This window comes from Poecile atricapillus, chromosome 4, assembly GCF_030490865.1.
Source record: "Poecile atricapillus isolate bPoeAtr1 chromosome 4, bPoeAtr1.hap1, whole genome shotgun sequence".
Taxonomy (NCBI): Eukaryota; Metazoa; Chordata; class Aves; order Passeriformes; family Paridae; genus Poecile; species Poecile atricapillus.
In genome coordinates this window covers 23,726,320-23,748,766 of record NC_081252.1, presented here as the reverse complement: position 1 = coordinate 23,748,766, position 22,447 = coordinate 23,726,320, and the positions used below count along the sequence as shown (strand labels likewise).

At 37.7% G+C, this 22,447-nt stretch overlaps 1 protein-coding gene across 4 annotated transcripts in view; it reads right to left on the bottom strand.

The window, feature by feature from the left end:
* The window catches only part of CCSER1 (coiled-coil serine rich protein 1), a 610,518-nt gene that overhangs the window by 306,423 nt on the left and 281,648 nt on the right, over positions 1-22,447 (bottom strand). For all 4 annotated transcript variants that reach the window (XM_058839027.1, XM_058839031.1, XM_058839029.1 and 1 more), the window contains exon 7: positions 6,569-6,646. In XM_058839027.1, the coding sequence (XP_058695010.1) occupies positions 6,569-6,646 (78 nt within the window). The remainder of the gene's footprint in view (positions 1-6,568; positions 6,647-22,447) is intronic.

The following is a 22,447-nucleotide window of genomic DNA, read 5'->3' as shown; positions in this document are numbered from 1 at the left end:
TGTGTGTCTCCTGCCCAGGGTTTGGGCTGCTGCCCCCAGAGCTGAACCTGCAGCTGCACCCTGAGCTGCCTGCACTGAATGGATTCCTCAACACACCAATGCACTCCCCCAGATTTACTGATGCCTATCAGTCCCAAGACAGGGAAATTAGGAGGATTTACGGTCTGTACTGAGATGATTAGATAAGCACTGTAAGTGCTCTTAGTGGGTCTATCAGAATCCTCCCACGGAGTTTCAAGAAAATCTTTTTTCATAGTCTTAGTGATCAAATCTTGTCAGCAACCTATAATGTTACAAGTTTTATGACTTTTAAATATTGGATATAGAGTACTCAGCAGGAAAAGCTTACTTTGTAGGTACGCATCAGGATTCATTGTGTGAGCATGTGTCTGCCTGAGGGAAGGAACCGGAATGAACCCAATATTTACCCTTGCAGTGCTGATTATATAAAACATTAAGTTACATTGGAAACCCTGTTATCTGAAAAAAGTGATGATGATCCTTCTGCATGCCTTTGTTGAAGCATCACTTGTGTTTCTAGTCGCTTTTAAAGATTTTGGTAAGACATACATTAATCATTTTCCTATATGTGGCTCACTAAGTAAATAACTGAATTTATAGCATTAAAAGCCTCAGTTTTGCCTAAGATAGGAATTGTAATTTTGGAATACTGCATTAGCGGTCAACCTATGATGAAAGCTTCAATAAAATGAGGGTGAATACACTAAAAAATGCCTGTACAAAAAAAATTGGAAAGAAAGGAAACTATGATCAAGGCACAGAGGCACAAAGAAATTAGACAATACGTGTGTAGTTCCCAGTCTCATTGCTGATCCTTTCAGTCATTACTAAATATTAGTAAATATGTTAGTATTTAGTATATATATCAGTGACATTCAGAAATTACAGATATTGTACCTACACTCTCCAGAATAAAAATAATGTTTTATTTACTCATTAAACAGGTGATGTGGTTCTAGTCAGACAGACTTCCTGGCAGAGCTCTTTTTCTTAGGAAAAATGTGCATAGAATTACTGAGAAAAGGGAAAAGACAGTGAATAAATGCACAGAAGCTTCTTGTAACAGGGTCCATAATACCTACTTCACACTCCTCCAGAATCAATTCAGTGCTTTTCAAGATCTCATATCCTATGATGATAAACACTGTGAAACAAATCAGATGTATTAATTTTTTTGAGAAATGACAAATGGAAGGCTTGCACCAAAGGCAGAAAGCTGCTGTGCTGACATGACTTTTAAAAGTCTGTGCTATACCAGTAAGACATAAGGAGTCAAAGAAAGGAAATACTGACATGGGAAATAACAACTCAGAGTGGGAGGAATCGATTAAACCACTGAAGAATGGTGACAGACTGGTTTAAAATAGCCTGGAGATTGAGGCAGCAGAACAGTAAAGGTGGGGTTGTGTGAGTCATACTTCTACAACTCTACTCACTTTACTAGAAATATCAAAAACATCTCCAAAACAAACAAAAAGCCAAAACCACTGAGGCTTCAGATGCTTCTCAGCAGAAGCAGCAATTCAGCTGGAGGGTGGAATGAGAGGGACAAGAGCTAATGAGGCCTCCAGCCCACTAAAGAGCATCACTGAACCCTAACCCACTGTACCTGCCATGGGGTCACAATGCCTATGTGATTATTTCAGTCTGTTCTGAAAACAAAGCAGTGCATTAAAATCTTCTTATTTAAGGAAGTGTCAGCAAATACTTCAAATATTGGAAAAAGTGCATTTAAAGTAGAGAGAGTAAATAAGCTGGCTGTATCAAGCAGCATAGGAAGCCTTTGGAACTATAGGCCCAGCTTGCTGCCATCATTGCTGAATAAGTCAGGAAAAGACCTCATTCTACACCTAGAAATATAAAGTCACACTCAAAGATGAGTTCCCTGAGCTAATGAGTGATCATTATGTTGACTTTCATATTGATTATTCCAAATATCTGCAGTAAAATTAAATTGTGATTACAGAGCAAATGGAAAATGTATCTCTTGCTAATTGTAGGCACAAATGTAATGAGCTGCCAGAGTCATGTGCATAAGTGACTGCAATGATTTGCATTTCCAGAGCCTGTAAAGCTGCAGGATGAATGGCAAAACTCTAAGTATAGACATTATTTAGTATAGATTACACTTCACTAGACCTACACCAGTCGTAACACTACTGAGGAATGCCAGCTTTTGCTACTTGACCTGCCACTTCTGTTTTCTTACTCAAAGAATTTGCATCAAGGGTATTAATTACAGAAGTCAGAACACAGTGAAACAGTGAACACTGACGGAAATTCTCAGCTCCCTCAAAGGAGAAAGGAAATAATGTAAGAATTTTCTTCTTCCATTTAATGCCAATTAGCAAAGCATGGTTGAGATTAATCATAGAACTGAAACACAATTAAACATCACTACAATAAATTACTATTATGGTTATTATTTACAACTTGGCTGTGGCTAATAACCAGTGAGACTGATGCTCATTACAACAGATAATGTATAATTAGCTAATATTAGATATTTGATGTACTAAATGGCTGTCATAGATCTCTTCTTAAAAGACTGTCACTACATTTTAAAGTTACTTAAAAATAATAAAATACTATTAGAATAAAGTACAGCATAATGAGTAGGAGAAAAGAACAGGTTCTAAAAAATGGATGAGACATTGCTTGGTAAGTTGACCTTTTAGAAATACCCACTCCTTCACTTATCTTCTAAACGAAAGGCAGGATTATTTTAATTCCAGTTAATGAGAGCAGATATAAGTGCTCATAATTAAAAGTCACTCACATTTGAGCCAGCTACACTTTGCTATTATAACATAGAATAACACTTCAGTTAAGGTTGCATGACAAATACAATTCTTCTCTGTTATATTCCAAATCTTCGTTCCGAAATATTTAAATTGTGACATAACTTTTTCCCACAAGACAGAGACATAATTCTTCAAGAAATATTATAAAGGAACAGAAGAAAAAAACTTCTGTTCAAAAGAAGATCCTACCTACATGGAAATTTAAGTGCAAAACCACCAACAGTGTCCTTTTCTGAGAGGAGAAACAAACTTCTTCCACAATATAGGAGAAGATCTTCCTAAACTCTTTTCTAAAGAGTTTTAACCATGGAAAAGAGCAGAGAACTGAAAGCTGGAATATGACATAAAAATAACGCTCACTAAAAAGAAATGTCTATGATGGCTTTATCAAAAATGGTTGTAGAAAAGTTTTGCAAAAGTGTCTGTGTACATGGCTGAACTGGATTTTTCCCTAATATTCTGAAGGGCACAGCTAAGGAAGACTGCTCTGAACATCTGGGTATTGCTACCTGCACAGGGAGAAGGAACCCAAAGCCACACAGAAATTTGCTGTACTGGCTGCTGTGCTAAGTTGTTCCTTCTTCAAGGAAAACCAAATCTACCATTTACTACACTTACAGGGGATAGGTTGCTGAATGGCATTACCTATATGTTTATCTGGTAATTTTCTCATGGTCGGTTTAGGATTCCACAGCTCTGGAGTTGGCTACCTTTACTTCTTACCCGATTGTTTTGTACTCCTTTTGCTGGGTATCAGTGATAATCTTTTAAAGGTGCTGTCCTGATGTAAGTAAAGCCCAATGATTCAATTAAAGTAATGGTGTATGATGGATTCACGTGGACTATCTCTTGCTGCACTGGGAAATATCTTCCTCCAAACACTCCTGAGCAGGGTCTTATCCGATTTGGATATTTCTGCTACAAGTCACAGCACGTGCAATATACTGGAAGAATGGCAGCTGAGGTTGGTGTTAGCAAAGCTGAGATGCAACTTACAAGTATTTCCAGGGAAATCTGGTTTCTAACTTTCATTAGATTAAATTCAAAATCTTACAATGGTTTTGTGCAAGCTTAGGTTCTCCATATTTTTCCAGCACATATCCTGTGGGACTAAAAATGACAGGCATCTGCTTTGGTGAAGTTAGATGTGCACAAAGCCTACAGTGACAGGATTTGCATTCTTTCCTTATGAAGAAATGCAGACTTTCTTTTGAAGGAGAATTGTTAAAACCCAAGGAAGGACAGTTCCCTTTCTTGGTATAAAATGAGATATGATTGAGAACACAGGCCTGGTTTCATTTCACAGTCTAATATAAAAGCTCATTAGCTCAGAGAACTTCAGCTGTCCCAAAGAGAGGCAGTTTATAGGGCCCTGCTTCGTTACACCTGTGTTTTCAGAACCACAGAATGGAATTTCTTTTTCATTCTCCCTCTCAACAGCAAGGATGTAGGAAAGGTTATTATCATGTTGCTAAGGGAAATGCACCATCACATCATCAAAAGCCAATATTATTGACTGACAGTATTCGGAGAGGGTTATGGCTTGTAAAACCAGTCATTCACATTACAACTGGAACAATAGTGCTCCCTCTTGGCATGAGTGAAGGAGAAATAACAGAAAATATTACGTTTTATATTATTTTTATTTCTACTAAATGCTGTGAAATGCACTTAACTTTTTCCTGGTCTGACCTGCGTTTTACTTGAATTGCAAAGGAAAATGTTTCCTGGTTTGAAAACTGACTGAAAATGAAAGATTAAGTAATGCTCTCTGCCCTATTTTTCTGTTTCTTTTACCATTTCTACCATACTTTTAATATTAAAAAAAAATCTTTATTGCTTTGTTAGAGCAACTATTCCGCTTCAAATAAGTAATTTTCAACCCATTTTGGGTTATAGGAGCACCATTTCCTTCAAAAATAAAGGCATTACAGTGTACTGTAGTGCACGCAACACAAACAGAGCAATGTTTGATTACCTCAGCGTGAGAATTATTAAGTTAGATTTTCTTACCTCTTACACCTTTATCTGAGCTGAGCAGCCCATTTCTTTGTACATGTCATATCTTAGTGGTTTTCCAGGCACTGGGAGATTCAACTACTGAATCTGACTTAGAATGCTGAGCAGACTTCAATGCACATTTAAAGTGGTGTTCCAAAGAAATAAAGATGCGTACCCTGGTATCTTCGCACAAAATTGGTCAATTTCAGCCAAATCCGACTGAGATGGGTCTTAAGAGTGTTAAATCCGAAAGAGGAATAAGAATCAGTGAATAGCTGATCACTGATATCCAATCTGTACCTCCACTGATGAAACAAGTGAGCAAGCACAATCCTCAACCCTTCTAATAGCAAGAATCAGCTGGCTGGTTGTACAACTGTTGCACAAACACTGAAAATATGGGGGAAAAAAAGGAGTTTCTTTCCTGGGCTTGGCCAGGTCTGAAGGACACTGTTATTTTTTGCGCTGGAAGAAGTTCAGGGCACACAGAGACTTTCCATCATCAAACTTCTTTAATTCCAGTTACTCAGTTTTAACTTAGCATCATCACAAAGCGACTAAAGCTCAATCCAGTCAACTGATTGTATGCACACGAAATGTGCAAACTTACTTGGGAGAGGCAAAACTTTAAAAGGGATATTCCTGTGTGTTGCTCTATTAAGGAACGGCCAGAAAGAGATGACACAGACTCTCATGGAGTCAGAACAGGAGAATTCCTTAGTTTATTGCTTCAGCTATGTTTTATAGACTAGTTCGTGGAAAGTACAGAAAGGAAACTCTTATTGGTTAGTAAACTGCTACATCACCATCATTGGTCAGTGGTGAATAACACCCTCTGACTTTCTCTTGCAAAGACAACAAGAGACAGGAAAACAGCACCTAGCAGTTGTTTTCTGTCTCTAAGAATTGTTTTGATTCCTCCTTAAAACTTCCCAGGCTACTTTCTCAGGCTGGACTTGAGAAAGCTATGGGGCCTGCAGTTTCTGCAGCTCCCTGCAGCCTGTTCCAAAGCTAGCATCCACACCTGTGAGTGTAACTTATGACACCTACTGAGTCAATGGTGCTGAAAACCAAAGTTCCTCTTCCTTATCTAAGCAAACACCTGGCAAGGTGACCTCTTTGCCAGATGATGCAGCACTGCTCTGAGTACCTGGGTGGCCTCAGGAGACCTCTTCCACAAGTTAGGATTTTCCTAAGGCTATTCTGCGTCCCAGGGATGGATACCATGGTGTCAGCTGAAAAAGTGACACACGGCAACTCACTCGTCACAGCTTAAACCTCATGAAGTTGCGGACATCGTCCCAACATTTATTATTAACTAAAACTCCAGGCCTGTGGCTTACACTTGACTCATGCCAAAACTGTTCTTTAACAGACCTTTAATGTCTCCTGAATCCTTGGAGAAACTAATCATCGTTTTGTTAAAAGATATAGGTGAAATACAAAATAAAGAGAAAATCTGTTGACGACACACACTTATACAGGAATGCACATATCCAAATGGGATAATGGATAACAATACAGTCTTACAAATAACACTTCACAGCTGTAGTCATCTGGAAAAATATTCAAAACCAACATTGTATTCTAGGTATTTCTTGAAAATTGCATGGACACAGAACATCTTGTGACATCACAGTAATTTTAAGAAAAGGAAGAATAATAGCAGTTCACAGTATAGCAGGTAACATGATAAGCCAAGATTAATAGACAATATTTATGATTAAATTAATTAACTGTACCTTGAAAAACAACGGCTCCTCAGGAAGCGGGCTAACAGGGAGGGAGGTTGTGCTACTGGCTGGACTCATGTCTGTACTCTGAAAGAAAAGCACACAGGAGTTTGCATTTTCAATCAAGTTCTATGGACAACTTTTTTACATTTTGGGGGAAGGTGAATGAAAGAGCTTGAAAACAGCACTGAAAATTCAATAGAATTAGACTGACAACTGCAACCTGTACTTTATTTGCTTGTAATTAGTTCAAGTATTTCACTAATGGGTAAGTACTTGCATTTTATTTTGAATTAACTCCCCACTCAAAGATGGAAACACATGCACAAGTACACAAACACACAGTTCATATTTGTTCATATAGAAAAATTTATTCTTCTCGAAAGAAAGTATGACAAAATTTTAAATTACTTTTGGGATGGCTCAATAGTATATTTAGAAGGAAAAATTAAGAGGAAAGCAATATATTTCAGAAAAATATTCTGTTCAATGATTAAAAAAAGGTCCTATTCACATGAGTCAATACACCTTACAAACAAGCACTAATACAAGAAAAGAAACAGTGAAGACCAAAGTTAATAAAAATAGTTCAGCATACTTCAATGGATCTGTCAAGTCAAAATGCCTGAAAGATTGACCTAGAACCCCCACCCTCTTCAGATCATATTTCAGTAACTCATTGGTTAGCATAGTCATTATTTTTACAGATGTGACATATTAAAACCGAGTATGTGACTCTTAACAATACAGAATGGTAATAACAGAAGAACAAAATCTGGAGTTTAAAAACATAAACAATATCACAATTGTTCCAGAGACAACTAGAATAAGGCTACTTCTTGTGGAAAAAAGTCCCGAAGTGCTAAAATGAAAAAAAATCTACCATGACCACAAATAAAAAAGAAATTAAGAATATTAAAAAAAAAAGTCAACAAGTTTGCAATTGCAATGTAGAACGATTTAATAAATTCAACTTGTGCACTTGACTAATCCAATACCTCTTTTTGCGTAACTATGAATCAATTCTAAATCCTTTGATAAATGCAAATTCTCCAAGTGAAGCGCACCGCTCCACTCAGTAATTTCTAACAGCTCATTCATCAGAAGATGTTTATGGACAGACACTGCATTTTACTCAGCCAACTGGTAGGGGATGATAAAAGACAAAATTTTGGGTACGAAATCTCTGTGTCAAATCCAAGACAGGGCACAGAGACTTTGAAGTTAACACCCTCTGAGAAAATGTGAATTAAATTAGATACCTATCAGTTACACCATAGCTGAAAGAAAAGACAACAGTTACTTGCTAAATAATAGGGATGCAAGTAAATGAGAAAGAAGGGGATCATGGTAATTATATCTTAAGAAAGAGACAAGTAATTTATAACCTACAGAACACAGAGATGATGTTGAGGAATAAAGAGAGATTACAGCATGTCAGAAGGCCAGTATCTTTGTAGAATCCACTGTATTCAGAAACATTACGAATTTTAACCTGGGCTCCTGCACCTCATCATCAAGAAAACTGGCCAATAATATTTAGAAAATGAAGTGCAACTTAGATGTTCTACATTAAATACAGAGTGCAGGCAAAACTAGACACTTCTGTGGGAATGTTTTGCCACGAATTCCAGCAGCTCAGCAGAAATTTTCCTTTTAATTTACATGGAATAGGAAAAAAAAAACAAAAACAAACTAAGATGGGAAAGAAAAATCAAGCATCTGATTTCCAAGCCAAATTGAATGCCCTAATTTGTAATGAGAAGTGTGCAGGAGGGCAGACCCATCTTTAAGCATTGAAACAGCATCACTACAAAAATCTGCAAAGCATGAGCTGCACGTTGTTCAGGGATAGCTGGAGTCTAAGGAGGGTTTAACAGCCCTGAGGATGACGCTGGTGTTGTCACAGAACATCTCAGGGCACATCCACAGGGTGGCCTCAGAAAAGCATCTGCTCTTCTGTGCTGGCTGGACAGGAGCCAGTGCAGCTCTGATGTCACACTGCACCAAAAGGACTCAGGGGGGAGGGAGGTTGTGTGCATTAGGAGGGGCACCACGACCAGACTGGCTTCTGGACTGAAAATAATTTGAGTCTGGCCAGACAGGAGCACTGGCAGAAGAGCCTGTGTCTGCCTAGAGCTATCCACATGTACATACTCTCAGTGGCCCCTTCAACACCTTCAGTAATTTTCCTCTCCAAGGAAAGCAGAGCAGTATCTGTGCCTGTGTAAATTAATTAAACCCAGTGGCACTAACACAGTTTATTATAGTGGAGAATTGAGTGAGACAGTACCAAAAGGGTTGTTTCTCGAGCTATTAAAAAACCCAAACCCTTACAAACTAATCACTGCTATGAAAGATGTTGATAGCTTGCCCTCCTGAAGCAATATACTAACAATTTCAAACAACACCACACTCCCTGCTTAAATTTGCTTTCTATGGTGTGCTTATCATAATCACACTTTGCAGTCTAAAGTACATATACATGTACTCCCCATATATATATTAGAAAAAAAAAAGAAATCACTGTGAGGAATTTACTCAATGGAGACTTTTTATTTGATCTTGTCTAAACCAATTGTGTTCTCATAAAAGCAGCCACTCTCTTCAAGTCCAGCATAAACTTGATAGGTTTTGGTTATAAATTAACAACAAGATGCTATACCATTAGGCTATAATTATATCTTGTAAGTCATTGCAAATGCTAAATAAACATAATTTGTATCTTAATTCAAAATATTAGGCAAAATTAGGACATCTAATTTTGCAGTACTTTGCTGTGCAACTATAATTTTAGTATGTATTTTTTATGCACAAAATGCACAGCTGGGTTTTGTTGACTGAGCCTTTTCCATGTGTCACTGGAAATCTCTCCGTTTACCAGAGGGCAGAAAATTTGCACAGCTTTAATCACCTAAACTACATTTTCAAAATATCTGAATACCAAGCAATTCAAGTATTTCTCAGAACAACAGTTTAGAAAAATACTGTCTTGCCCACATGAAAAAAAACCCTGTGAGCTTTTCTCTCAGTGCTTCCTTCTAGGTAATTTTTTTTTTGTTTGTTTGTTTGTAACAGGCTGTTAATATCCAGAAAACTGACATTATTAGAATTTTGTCAATAATTCTTCCATAATTGCAAAGATCAATGCTCGAGTCTTATTCTAATTTCTAGAATCAGTCTAAATATACATCATCCTTATTGTGCAGTTGAACAGGTACCCTGGAGTCACTGATAGGCCATTTATGCTTGGAGAGCAATGTTAAAACATTGATTAGGAAGCTTCCTGATAATGAGGCGAAGGAAGAAAACAAGTCTAAAAATACAAACTTTTCCCATTTCTATATTCATTTTAGAGATCCAAGGTCAGGATCTTGTTTGAGGACAAGTTCTCACCATTTGAGCTAGATCAAAATGAAAGCAGCTGTTTCTAGAGCTCTTTTAAAGTAGTTACAGGTTTGGTTTTGTTTTATTCCACTCATCTCTACGTTCCTCAAAAGCAGAACGTTTCACAAAGCTATGTTACAATGGAAACTGTCTAACAGCAGATTAGAGAATGTAGTCTGTGGTTCTCCACAAGAAGGTATGTGCAGAGTGTTAAAAACACTCTGAAACTCTTGAAAAGGACTCTTTTTTTTTTTTTTAAGAATCATCTTCCAGTCTTCAGCAACTCTTCTATAAATGAAAGCAGATTCACCTCTTAAATTCAGATTTTTCTTGCTACAAACCCTTGCCTTTAATCTGATGTTCTTTAGGAAGAGGCCTATCTATCAACCTTCGTTAACTGTGCCATAAAATAAGGACCATCCACCAAGAGAAGCCAATTTAATTTGCTACAACTGCCTTTCGACAGGTAAACATGGCAGTGGTAGCTGGCACACACTCAGGAGATCAGTACAGCAATTTATTGATCTGAGGAGTTAATACTGACAGAGAAAACCTTCAGTGGATATTAGAGCTAGAGATCCAATAAATCTTTATAATAACTGAAGAAAAGACAATCTGTGTACTTTATAGCTTTTTCTAAGGGGTAGCGGATGAGTGTTGAAGTGACTTTCAGAGTGATAGTTTTAGTTGTATCATAAGTTATGTCAGAAAATATCATTTTATAATCTAGAAGTTGAGTAGAACTAGGAAATTAAATAAGTGCAGTCAGCAAGCTCAGTAGTGACATTTTGATATACTGAGGGTAATCAAAGACCTGCAAATGGATTTATTAATGGGTCTGCACAGCATCTTTATGAAATATTGTACTTAAATATCATTATCCCATTTTATCCATGAAAGTGAAAAAGAAGGAAAAGTGATTTGCTCACAGCTATGAAGGGAGGTTAAAAACAAAGACAGAATCATCCAGTTATTCATCCAGGGTGTGCAATGCTCTCCTACACACTTTTGGAGTGCTCTGATTTCCGTAATATCTGTATTATTTAATGTCATGAGGAGGTTTTCATCATACATATGCTTCCTGCAAATAAATTTTCTATAAAATAACTGAGGCCAGAAAAGTGAAAACTAGTTTAGATTTAAAAATATGGTAGAGACACAATAAAAGCTTTCACTTCCACCCTCCATCAGGTTTGAGTAACACTCCCCAACATCTCCCATCTCTCTCACTAAGAATGGAGTGAGAGCCTCCTTAAAATGTGTTTTGCAGTATCTATGAATACAGTTTAGGTGGTTATTTATTAATCCATGTCATGTCTCCTTCCTTAGAAGATACAATTAAGTATTCTAATTACTAATGCATGCAATTAACAGCTGAGACATTTAAGTATTATTTTCCAGTATCTGCCTGGAGCTGGCTGCTCCCATAGCTAGGAAGGCTGCATGGGTCTTGCATCTGACCTCAGTTATTGTAGCTCCCATTCCAGGGGTGAAGCCTAAATTACAGCTACTGTGTCTTGCTACCTCTTTTTATGCTACATGAGGTACAGATGGCCAAGTAGGTTTTCAGCGGTTCAATTACTCACTAATTCTCAATCAGCAATTAGTATACAGGCACACAGATTAGTCCCGATTCCTCTCACAATCTAAGCAAAGCCTGTCACCTGGGGAAGCTGGGAAATCTCACCTCATGAAAGACAAGATACTGATCTGTCACTTAGCAGTATTTGTGTGTCCAGTACTGTTTACTCTAGGAGAGTCTGAGTTTTCAGGATGTCTTTTAAATCTAATACTTAGCACAATTATTTTTCTTCCACTGAGGAGGGGTTAGTATGAAGAAAACTGTGTTGACTGATATTTATTTCCATTTGGAAAAATAGCTGAAAAGATGCTCTTTCAACTTTCTAATTAGGCTAAATCAATTATAAAGCCCTTACCCAGCAAGTAATAAAGTGTACATGGTTTGTTGAAAGGCTATTGTGTTTGAAATAGTTTAGACTCAGACTATATTTTCACACTGCTTTATATTTAACATAAACTTAATTTACTCAAATATTTAAATTTACTAAGTTACCTATACCTCTTCTCCTTATATTAATTGTGGAAGTGTAAGAACACCAAAGCACAAATTACTATCTGTTTTTCACTTTCTAAAATGGCAATATGAAATTACTTAACATAAAAATATGTTGGTAGGCCGGACAAGGACAACACCTTCATAAACATTTTGAAATTTGTAAAGGAAGTAGAAAGCTGAACTATTGAGAATGGCAGATTGCTGGTTTACAATTGAGTACATACAGAGTGGGGGGAAAAGTCTGTTTTTATAAGCACAGAAATACCACATTTCTTACAACAGACGATGACATACATGTCATTACATAACTAACACATTTATTTAACAGCAAATATATCTTCCTTTCTGCTCTTTATTTTCACCTGGATTTTAATCTTGCTCATCCTCCCACTCTGCCTTTTCTCCCTGCTTTCCTCCACAAAACTTGTTATAAACAGAGGCACAAGTTTCCCTGTCAGACAACCTCCTGCCACAGAAAGGTTACACCAAGGGCCCATTAATATGTAGGAGAAAACCATTTTTACCTTCCCAACAGCAAATTCACTGCAAGTTAATCTCTAAAAACCTCCTTCACTTCTACTGTAAGCAGAATCCAATTTCAGAACTAATTTGGACAATGACTTTGGGGTTAACATCTCTTAGAGAGGAGACCTGCGGGATCATCAATGACTGTCACTCTCTCAGTTGGGACTGCTACCATGACACACAATATCAAATGCAACTCCAGTCATTTTTATCCTAGTGAAAACCAGGGGGTTGCTTTCAAAGATGCAAATGCTTTGTTGACAACACAGTGGAGAACTGATTTCCTTAAGCAAAACTCTACTCCCTCTTCAGTTTCTATTGTTTCTCTCATACTTCATTGACTGTACTATCCAGCCTTGACATTTTGTTATTGTATATTCCTCCCTAATAATATCCTATAAAATCTGCTTTTTCTGCTCTTTCAGCAGGCAATTGAGAGAACCAAGTGCTCTCCTGGGATTTTAATCTGCAGGCTGCCTATTTCAATTGCTTTTCTTTCCTTGCAGGAGATCTTTCAGGTTCAAATGTACACATTTTTTTTCTCAAACTGCTTTCAGCTTTGTAGAAAATATGGCTGTTGTCTCTCACAGTAGGTTCGGTGTGTTGTTTTTTTTTTAACTCTAATCACAAAGACTCTTTCTCCAAAGCCTGCATCACAGCACTCACAGTAACCACCTGATACTCCACAGCACAGTCATAATCTGAATCTGAAAGAAAATGTCTGGTCTGCATCCACTCAAAGAAGAGACTATCAGCAGAGAATCTCTCAGCTCCCTCAAATTCTACACCTTCCCTGCACAGAAATCCATTGTTTTCCTGCACTTCCAAATAAAACACTTAGAACAGAACCAATCAATTAATCAAACTGAGAAGGGTCAAATCGCAGAGAAGAATTGACTCCTCTCCCTCCCTTCCACACACAGGTATGTTATGCATCATTACATAACATACTGGGACCAAGATACAAGGTGGAACTAAAAAGGATTAGATACCAATACAAACAATAAATGCACCTATAATTACATTAAAGAGGACAAAAATATAAATAGAATATACATTTATTTGGTGCTGGATATGGGGAAGCAACTGGCTTGATGGGTTAGGAAGAAAATGCTCCCCAAACCAGGTTGTTCTCAAAGTTCCTCTGAATTACCCACAGACAGCCACTTTTGGAAGCCAGACATGGATTTAGGTGCCAGTTTCAGCACAACAGTTCTTATGCTCACAATTCACTGCTCTTCATGAAGCTCTGAAAGAAGTTTGTGATCTTACAGCCAGTGTAATGTCTTTTTTTAGTCTACAGAAGACACGATTCCTTCAAGACAGAATCTATTTGTACTTGCTATTAATGAATATCTTTCTTTAAGGCACACATTTTAGCATACATCAAACTCACATCCAAAAACTACACATGCTTTACTGTCCAGTATATCCCTTTGCCCATAAGTACATAGAGATATGGGTGGTATCCCCTCCAATATTTTGGTCAGTTAACTGACCACAGTTTCCCTGGTTTACAGTGCTTTCATTTAAATGAAGACAATGTTTCATAATATTGACAAAACTTATTTTTTAAATTTAAACATAATGAAGCCAACCTGACTTTCATTAATAATTTTCTGCTAAATTGTCCAGTTGTTTCCTACATTTATTTTACTTTGTAAGCATCATGGACAACTTTGCCAGAGTTTCACAACTGTGTTTTAATCTGAGGCTATGTTTTATTTTTCTGTGATTCCCAAAAAATATTCACACGACTTCAATTTCTATGCATTTCATTGAGGTTTTAACAAGCTATTTTGCACTTCCTAAATGTTGTGATTGCAATTATTCTCACTTCTTCATCAGTTCTCAGAAGGGTTTTTACAATTTCAGTATGGAACCACTCCTGACAGGGTATTTAAACTTATTTAGATGCAGTAGCTTCATTCTCAAAACTGTCTTGAATTACCCAATAACAGCTTAAAAGAAACATTTTAAACATCTGTATGTATCTGCTACTAAATCAAGGAAGACAGGCTGGGTGTTTTTTCCATGCTACATGAAAAGAAACAAGTGACATTTTACAATTTGAAATACATTTTTCCTGGCTGCAGTACTTGTTCTTGCTCTTCTATCAACTTATGTTGATAGAAGTAAAAGCTAAAAAATTAGTCAGTTGCACTATGTTATTTGCTTCACCGTGTTTTCAATAGTAATGTTCTCCAATGACTTTCGAAAGTTGAATCTATGTGGCATATATATATATATATATATATATATAAGGCAATTTATCTTCTGAAATGTAGAAATGTAGAAATTCTGATTGCCACAGACAGTTTCTAGAATGCTAAGCCCACTTTTTTAGTTTAAGAAGAAGATTCCACAGTGGAGTTGGTCAAAGCAGAACAAAAATTCCTGGATTTTGTAAAAATGTGATATGCTAAGTTTTCGTCTTCACACACCAGCTTTCATTCTTAAGGGAAAAGTTAAAGGTAAGGCACAACACGAACTTTGACTCCCACCCTGTCAGAAGGTTCAGTGTAGGTTTTGTCAACAGTACAGTAAGCTCTCCACAGTCCTTCCAGCTCCACTTGTATTCCTTTTTACTTTCCAGTGCTAAATGATATCTTCTTGTGCTGGGACCCCAGAGCTGGTGTAGCCCTGCAGGTGGGGTCCCACCAGAGCAGAGCAGAGCAGAGCAGAGCAGAGCAGAGCAGAGCAGAGCAGAGCAGAGCAGAGCAGAGCAGAGCAGAGCAGAGCAGAGGGGCAGAATCCCCTCCCTCCCTTCCCTGCTGCCCACACTGCTTTGGATGCAGCCCAGGACATGTTTGGCCTTCTGGGCTAGGAGTGACCATTGCCAGCTCATGTCCAGCCTCTCATCCCTCAGCACCCCCAAGACCATCTTCAAGACTGTCTGCTCCTTCTTACTTCTTAGTTTACTTGCACAGCATCTCCCATTTCTCCCACTCCTGCACCCATTCCATCACCAACACTAGCCCACTTGTGCCATCCATCTGAACCTGAAAGTATTCCCACCTTCTCTACCTTTCTCCCTTCAGCCAACACCTGTCCCTTTCAGTCTGCATGGAGGCTAATACATATATGAAACTACATCTAATATATCTAAAGCATATACAGTGTATATATATATATACACACAAAATTGACTAAAGGAATCTTTCTGTAGCTTCTGTGATGTAGCTGGCATAGAATTAGCTTGCTGCTGAAAAGATAAATACACAGTGAAGCTGGTAAAGTAACAAATGTGTGAAAAAGTTGTAGGATTTTGCTACAGAGAACCTTAATTTTGACACAACTCAGCCTCAAGCTCTGTGAAGTCTGGGGAGGCCAAGCTATGCTGTTTAAGAAACTGATACCATTTGCAAAGAAACAGAGGAGTTCAAAGCTGCTGTACTAGTACTTAGGCAATGCATTATTGTTATTTTTAGAGCCCTCAGCTGAGCATTTTTTTCATTTTTATGTTTTGCAACAGAATTATATACTAAATTTGCTGAGATATCTAAATAGTGTTTTATAAAGCCATTATCAATAAAATATTCATTTTTCATTTATATTATGTCCAGGAATACAAATGAGCATAATTTCTTCCTACCCTTCAACATTAATAGGGAAACCAAGGAGAAAAATTAAACTCACCTTTTGCATTCATTTAACTACAATAAAACATAAAGAGCCTTTCAAATTAAAAAAAAACTTAAAAATAATACTGTCTATTTTCTTTGTAGATACTGTTACAGGCATCTCCACTATTTTATTAATGTATTTTATTTTATTTTATCTAGTTTTGTAATTCCACAAGGCAAGGATAAGGTACTGGCTCCATCAATGTGTGATACATCAGTATTCCTTGAAACAGCTTTGGTAAAACTACAAAAATGAAACATCAAGAGACAAAGGAAATGAGGAAACATGTTAACTCCTAAGCTCATGCTACAGGCTAGGAGTTTATCCATAGTCACTTTACGCCATGGAGCAATTGGCATTCTGGCTTATCTGACGGCAGCCTCTCTACATGGCTCCAGCGAGTTACTTTTATCTGCTCCTTTTCCCTTCCCTTCCACCACTATGATTTTAGCTCTCAGCAGCTGCCACTGCTTACACAAGAATCTCTGTAGGCTCAGTTATGGTAAAAACAGAAGCTTTCCTTGGCAGAGTCGTTGGATCTTTCCCTGCTCGGCACCACAGAGGTGATGGCAGGTGCTAACATCTCCTGGCTGCTGCACGGAGGCCCTGTGGTTGTCACTGCTGCCCTCCCACCTGCAAGCAAAAGCTGGTCCCCCCTCTTCTTCCTAAAACCCTCAAGAACTCGGAAAGAAACTAACATCCAAAAGTATATAAAACAATCCCCTGAGAGATGGCAGGTAGCAGCAATGTCCTGGGTTTAAATGATGTCCACCAGCAGAGCTGGCCTGAAAAGGCTGGCTTACAATTATTCCTGTTGAACTCTATCTCTTACCCTACTGCTGCTCTCAACATTTCAGGAGCGAGAAGTTCAGTACAAAAATTTCACCAGTCTGCTTTCTCATGCCTCTTAAAGTTGGGCCAATTTACTATGTCTGCATCAGGTACTGCATACAATGAAGAATCTTGAAAAGGAGGAGGTTGCCCTGAGAATAGTGGGGTATTTTTGCACTGGAATACAGGAAACAGATAAAATATAAGAAACCTCAAGCACATACACCAAAGACGCAAAAACATACTTGTGGAACACTGCATTTTCAACAGAAGAAATCAATATTGAGGAAATAGTAAAAGCAATATCACCCATGCCTATCTATTTCACTGTAACTTCCATTTAATAGCCATGGACCTTTTTTGCCCCAAGTCCTGCATCAATCAGAGCACATGATGATGGCCTTTAAAAGCTTCTCAGTACTTTTTTTAACATACAGGACTCATATTGCAGCACCAGGATATTGCAAAGGGTCTGGAAGCTGCCCACATGTGATCAGACAAAAATTCTGCTGCCATGTTTCAATCTTTTCTAGTCTAATGCTCCCATTTCTTTCACTCAGTTCTGATTACTCTTCAGTAGTATAAAGTCTAAATGGCTCTTGCATTAAAGGGCAATGGACAGCTGCCCAGAAGCAGTTTTAATCCTTGCTCTCAGCAGAGAGACAGAGTTTAGTGCCAGGAGCTCTGAAAAAGCCTTACATTAAACAAAACCCCATCAATACATATTTTTTAAAAATAATTTTCAACTTTTACTAATAGCTCTTAAAACTGAGATAGTAACAGTGAATACAAATGACTTTTACATTACTTTTCCTTGTTTGTTTGCTGCAAATTAGTGTGTCATAGCTTGAATGCAGGAAGAAGAAAAAAAAAAAAAAGCCGTGTTGTAGCTTTTTAATAGATGCAAGCAAAAATCCAACAGAAAAATCCTCATCATTTAAGTATGGTTTTCCTGAGGGAAAATGAAAATTCTCATAGGATTCTCATTGCTTTAAAAAGGTTTCAGGCAGGTACCTGAAGTAAAAATTCTGTGTTCAAGGAAGCTATTTGCAGGTACATATTTTTCAGAGGATTTCTACAAAATCACACAAAATACACCATTAATATTTTTAATTTCCATCTGTTTACTCAAGTTTCCTAAAACAGAAGTTGTTTGTTTTCACAATGTCACTAGTGTTTTTACAATGCCACTAGGCTCCAAGCTGCAATGTGTGACAGACCCACTGGAAGGACAGGATGCCATTCAAAGGGACCTGGACAAGCCCGAGAGGTGGGAACCTCCCGCGGTTCAAGAAGGCCACGCGCGAGGTGCTGCACCTGGACTGGGACAGCCCCAACACAGGCTGGGGGATGAAGCAACAGAAAACAGAAAGGTTGAGAGAAGTGGGTTTGTTCACCCTTGAGAAGGCTCCAGGGAGACCTCACTGAAGCCTTTCAGGACTTGAAGGGGGCCTGTAAGAAATATGGGGGAAGGGGGTGCTGCCCTAGTACCAGGAGTAATGGTTTTAAACTAAAAGAAAGTCGATTTAGCTTAGATAAAAGGAAGAAGTTTCTTACTGTGCAGGTAGTGAACTGGAACAGGCTGCACTGAGATGTGATGCTCCATCCCTGAAAACATTCAAGGTCAGGTTGGACAGGGCTCTGAGCAACCTGATCTAGTGGAAGATGTCCCTTCAACTCATTGCAGGACTAAATGACCTTTAAAGGGTTTGATATATATATATTTTTTTTTCCCTTGAACACAAGATATCACAGAATTCCAAATGTTCAAAAAGGCAAGCGTGGGCCTTCAACAGATTTCTGCAGCAGCGACTAATGCCCAATAGTCACAAATTTAAGTTACTGATGTTCCTGTTTTTCAAGCCATTTCAAGCAGATGAAGAGTACTGCCCGCATGGAGTGTCATGTATAAATGGGGCCTGAAATAATGAATAAAAGTTCAATTTATGGAATCAACAGCAGTGGAAAAATACAAGGAAAAAATTATGCAGGAAAAAAATGTAAAAATGCAAAAATGCATGAACATCAAAATAGCATTGATAACTTTATTTTCTATTTTCTATTTCAAGCAGTATGATCACTTCTGCAGTCTAATTTGAATTTATTTATAAATAAAGCTGATTAATGCTTTATAGTATAAAATGAATTCAAGTTTCAATTCTTACGATAATTTAAATACTTTTCAAGAGAAACATGTTTTTCTTCAGCTGCTTCTCATTTAAATCTGTGCCTCAGGTGCACAAATTTAACCTTTATCTTACAGCACTTGTATAAGCAAGGCTAAATTAATCTATGAGTCAAAGCCAGCCAGTTCTTCCGGGACAAAAGTATCTTCTCCCCACAGACTGCACAAGTAGGGAGCTACTACTGCAGTTAGTCAGGACATGAACATACATAAGGAATGATCTGTTCTGATCTAACTTTCCACAAGAGAACTCTTCACACAACTGCCAGTGTGAAATACAACTAAACTATTTAAAAACTGGAAGAAACACACTGCTCCGTAAATGTAAATTGTAACTGCGCAATAAGCACCTCCTCTGGATAAAAAACAATTTCCTCCCATGCTTTACATTTATAAAGCAAAATAGGGAATCTGGAGATCTGAAAAGGTCAAAGCCTTTTGTACATCATCATGCAATTCTCCAGCTAAGAGTACAGTGTTCTTAACAATTCAGCCTAAGGTTTGCCAAGTGATTATTATCAGAATAATTTCTAAAAATAGCATCAATTGCTAGATGCTGTGAGGAAAGAGAAAAGGGTGTGATTGCTGAAAAATAAGCCTGAAAAAAGAGAACTTATGCCTTTTGTGCTTATTTTGACACAATCTTTTCAGCATTTGACTTGCTGAATTTCAGCTGCCTACACAAAGATACACCACTCATCCAATATATTATGTTTAAAGAAAATTTCCCTTATTTTTACATGTTTTGTGAAATATGGAGTCTGAGGTATTTTATGCTAAGCATACTAAAAAATAAAATTCAACAGCATGCTGAGTGAAAATAATAAAATACTGAGTTGCTATAGAAATTTCAGAAATTGAGGATGAAAGTCAGATTCCAGGAGTATATTAAATACTGACAGTAATTTCTATAAAATATAGTATTATTTTTCATGCATTAAGAAAGTCACAGAACAAATCTCAAAAACCACACACCTCTCAAAAAAAGATCTGCCCTACAACTCAATCAAGAGCTAGAATGAATTGTCTACTTTTTGTTTACTCCTTATGAAGAATGGGTGGCATCAGGCTTCTAATGCTGCATGATTGCCTTGTGAAAACAAATCACTCTTCAGATGTGTTTTTTGAAGGCCAGCAGACAAGAACAGAGACATTTTGTTTCTGGTTGCCAGGGGATACAGAAGACCGTTTTCACACAGTGCATCATCGCTGCTTTTGAAAAATGGCGTTAGCAGGAATTTCACTGATGTGCGGATGTCTCCTTCTCTTTCTCACCTTCAGTGAGACTGCAGCGACCTGCAGTCCTGCAGGATGAGGTACCTGAGGGGTTTTAATATTCAATAATTATCTATCCCCATGGCCTTTACAAAGAATATACTGCCATTAGCACATCCAAAACTTATAAGCATGATTATACAGGGGCTGAAACACTTCTTTGGAACAACAAGTTGTGCAATTCACAACCTATTCAATTGTCTAATAATGTATACATGCAGAGTAAAAACATTTGGTATGACCGAAGTCTCACATGAGATAATTTTCACCTAGTTAAATGACAACTAAAGACTTCACAAACAATGGGACAGCAGTGTCTGACAATTTACTCCAGTGGTTTCAGTCAGCATTCTGATGTGTAGGTTTTGTGCAAATCCACTTGCACACCACATATGGGGACTGCCATAAAAAGCAACATCAGTTGCAGTTAATTTCCACTGAGCAAGAGAAACTTGGAGGAGGGAAGGGAAGCCTTCAAAAGATAATTTCTGTCATGAAAAGTATGTCAGGCCAAAAATAGACTTTGCTGCTTACTAAAGGATTGTGTCAATAAGACAGCTCCTGAAAAACATCTCAGCGGCATACCATCAACAAGTTTTGTATCTTCCATCAGTAATTCTGTACATTTTTCATATTTTATTTTAAGAAAGCCAAACAATACGTTTCAGAATGCAAAAATTAATAGAAAAGTCATTATTATATCTTTATCAGTTCAGCTGATACCTGAACTGCTTGCTCATGACATGAAGAATCACCCAGAAGAACTGAGAACTAAAGCATTTTACTGGCACATTCTTGTAAGAACATGAAAAAATCAGGAAGCCGAATACAATGGCATCCTAATGGTGTCACTGATTCCAGAACAGTGCACATAATTAATTTCAGAAGCATGTTGCAAGATAAAGTTAGGATGGATTGATATCAGGGCATCAACAACATTACATGTGGCTATACAGGGGGTTTATCTCTGAGCCCATTCGGATCTGTTTTCAACAAAACAAGAACTGGCTGTAGAAGATTATGAAATCCCCAAGTTAACCTTTTATTTGACAGATTAATGTAGTCAGATGAGATAATTCAGTGAGGTGTGAATGAAGCAGAAAAGGACACTGATGTGATTGATGGCATCCGACAGTGTGCTGGTGAGAGAGCCAGGGCATTCTGTACTGCAGAAACCACTCAAGAGTCAGAAGCAGGAGAGACAAACACCCAGTGACGCCAAAAAGGACAAGACTTGAAGAAGAATGTCCTGACATATGTAGTTGGCAGCTCTAAAATAGTGGGGACGGAGCAAAGGTTTTTAAGTGAAAGAGATGATGGAAGGACTTAAGGAAAGGCTGACAGGAGAAGCACAAGTCTAAGCACAGGATTCTCCATAAATCTGAAAGAAGTCAATAAAGTGGTCCCAAGGTTACCTGCAGTTACCTCAGAAGACATTAAAACAGACCTGTGTTGTGACAAATAAGGCTGGGGAGAACAAGTAGGAGTATACACTTGCAATATGTTTCCTGAAGAAAGCTAATCAAAATCCAGGGTCTGACCAGGGCAAGTGGGGAGACTGGAGAGCATGAACAAGTGAGGATCTTGGTACGGCCTCAACATACAGCCCAATGGAAGCTACAAAGGAAAGGAATTCCACAGAAGAGGATAGTAGAAGAAGGTATTGCCCAATTTCTTATCTCTAAAGAGGGCAAAAAACACAAAGAAATAAAGCAACACAGCATCCTCAATACTTGGTTTGTTCTTCTTCAGTTTCACAGTGAAAAGTCTTCCTATTCCTATCCCAGTAACAGATTTCTTGTACCATTTCATGCGTGTGTTGTATTATGGTTTTTGCATGTAACCATAGTACTGCTAGATCTGAAAATAGAATAAAATAACAAAAAAGTGACAAAATAAAGATTAAGCACTAAAATCAGTCTGAGACACTAGCCAGTAAAAAGGATAAAGTCATTTCATGTGCTTACAAAGAAAACCAAAC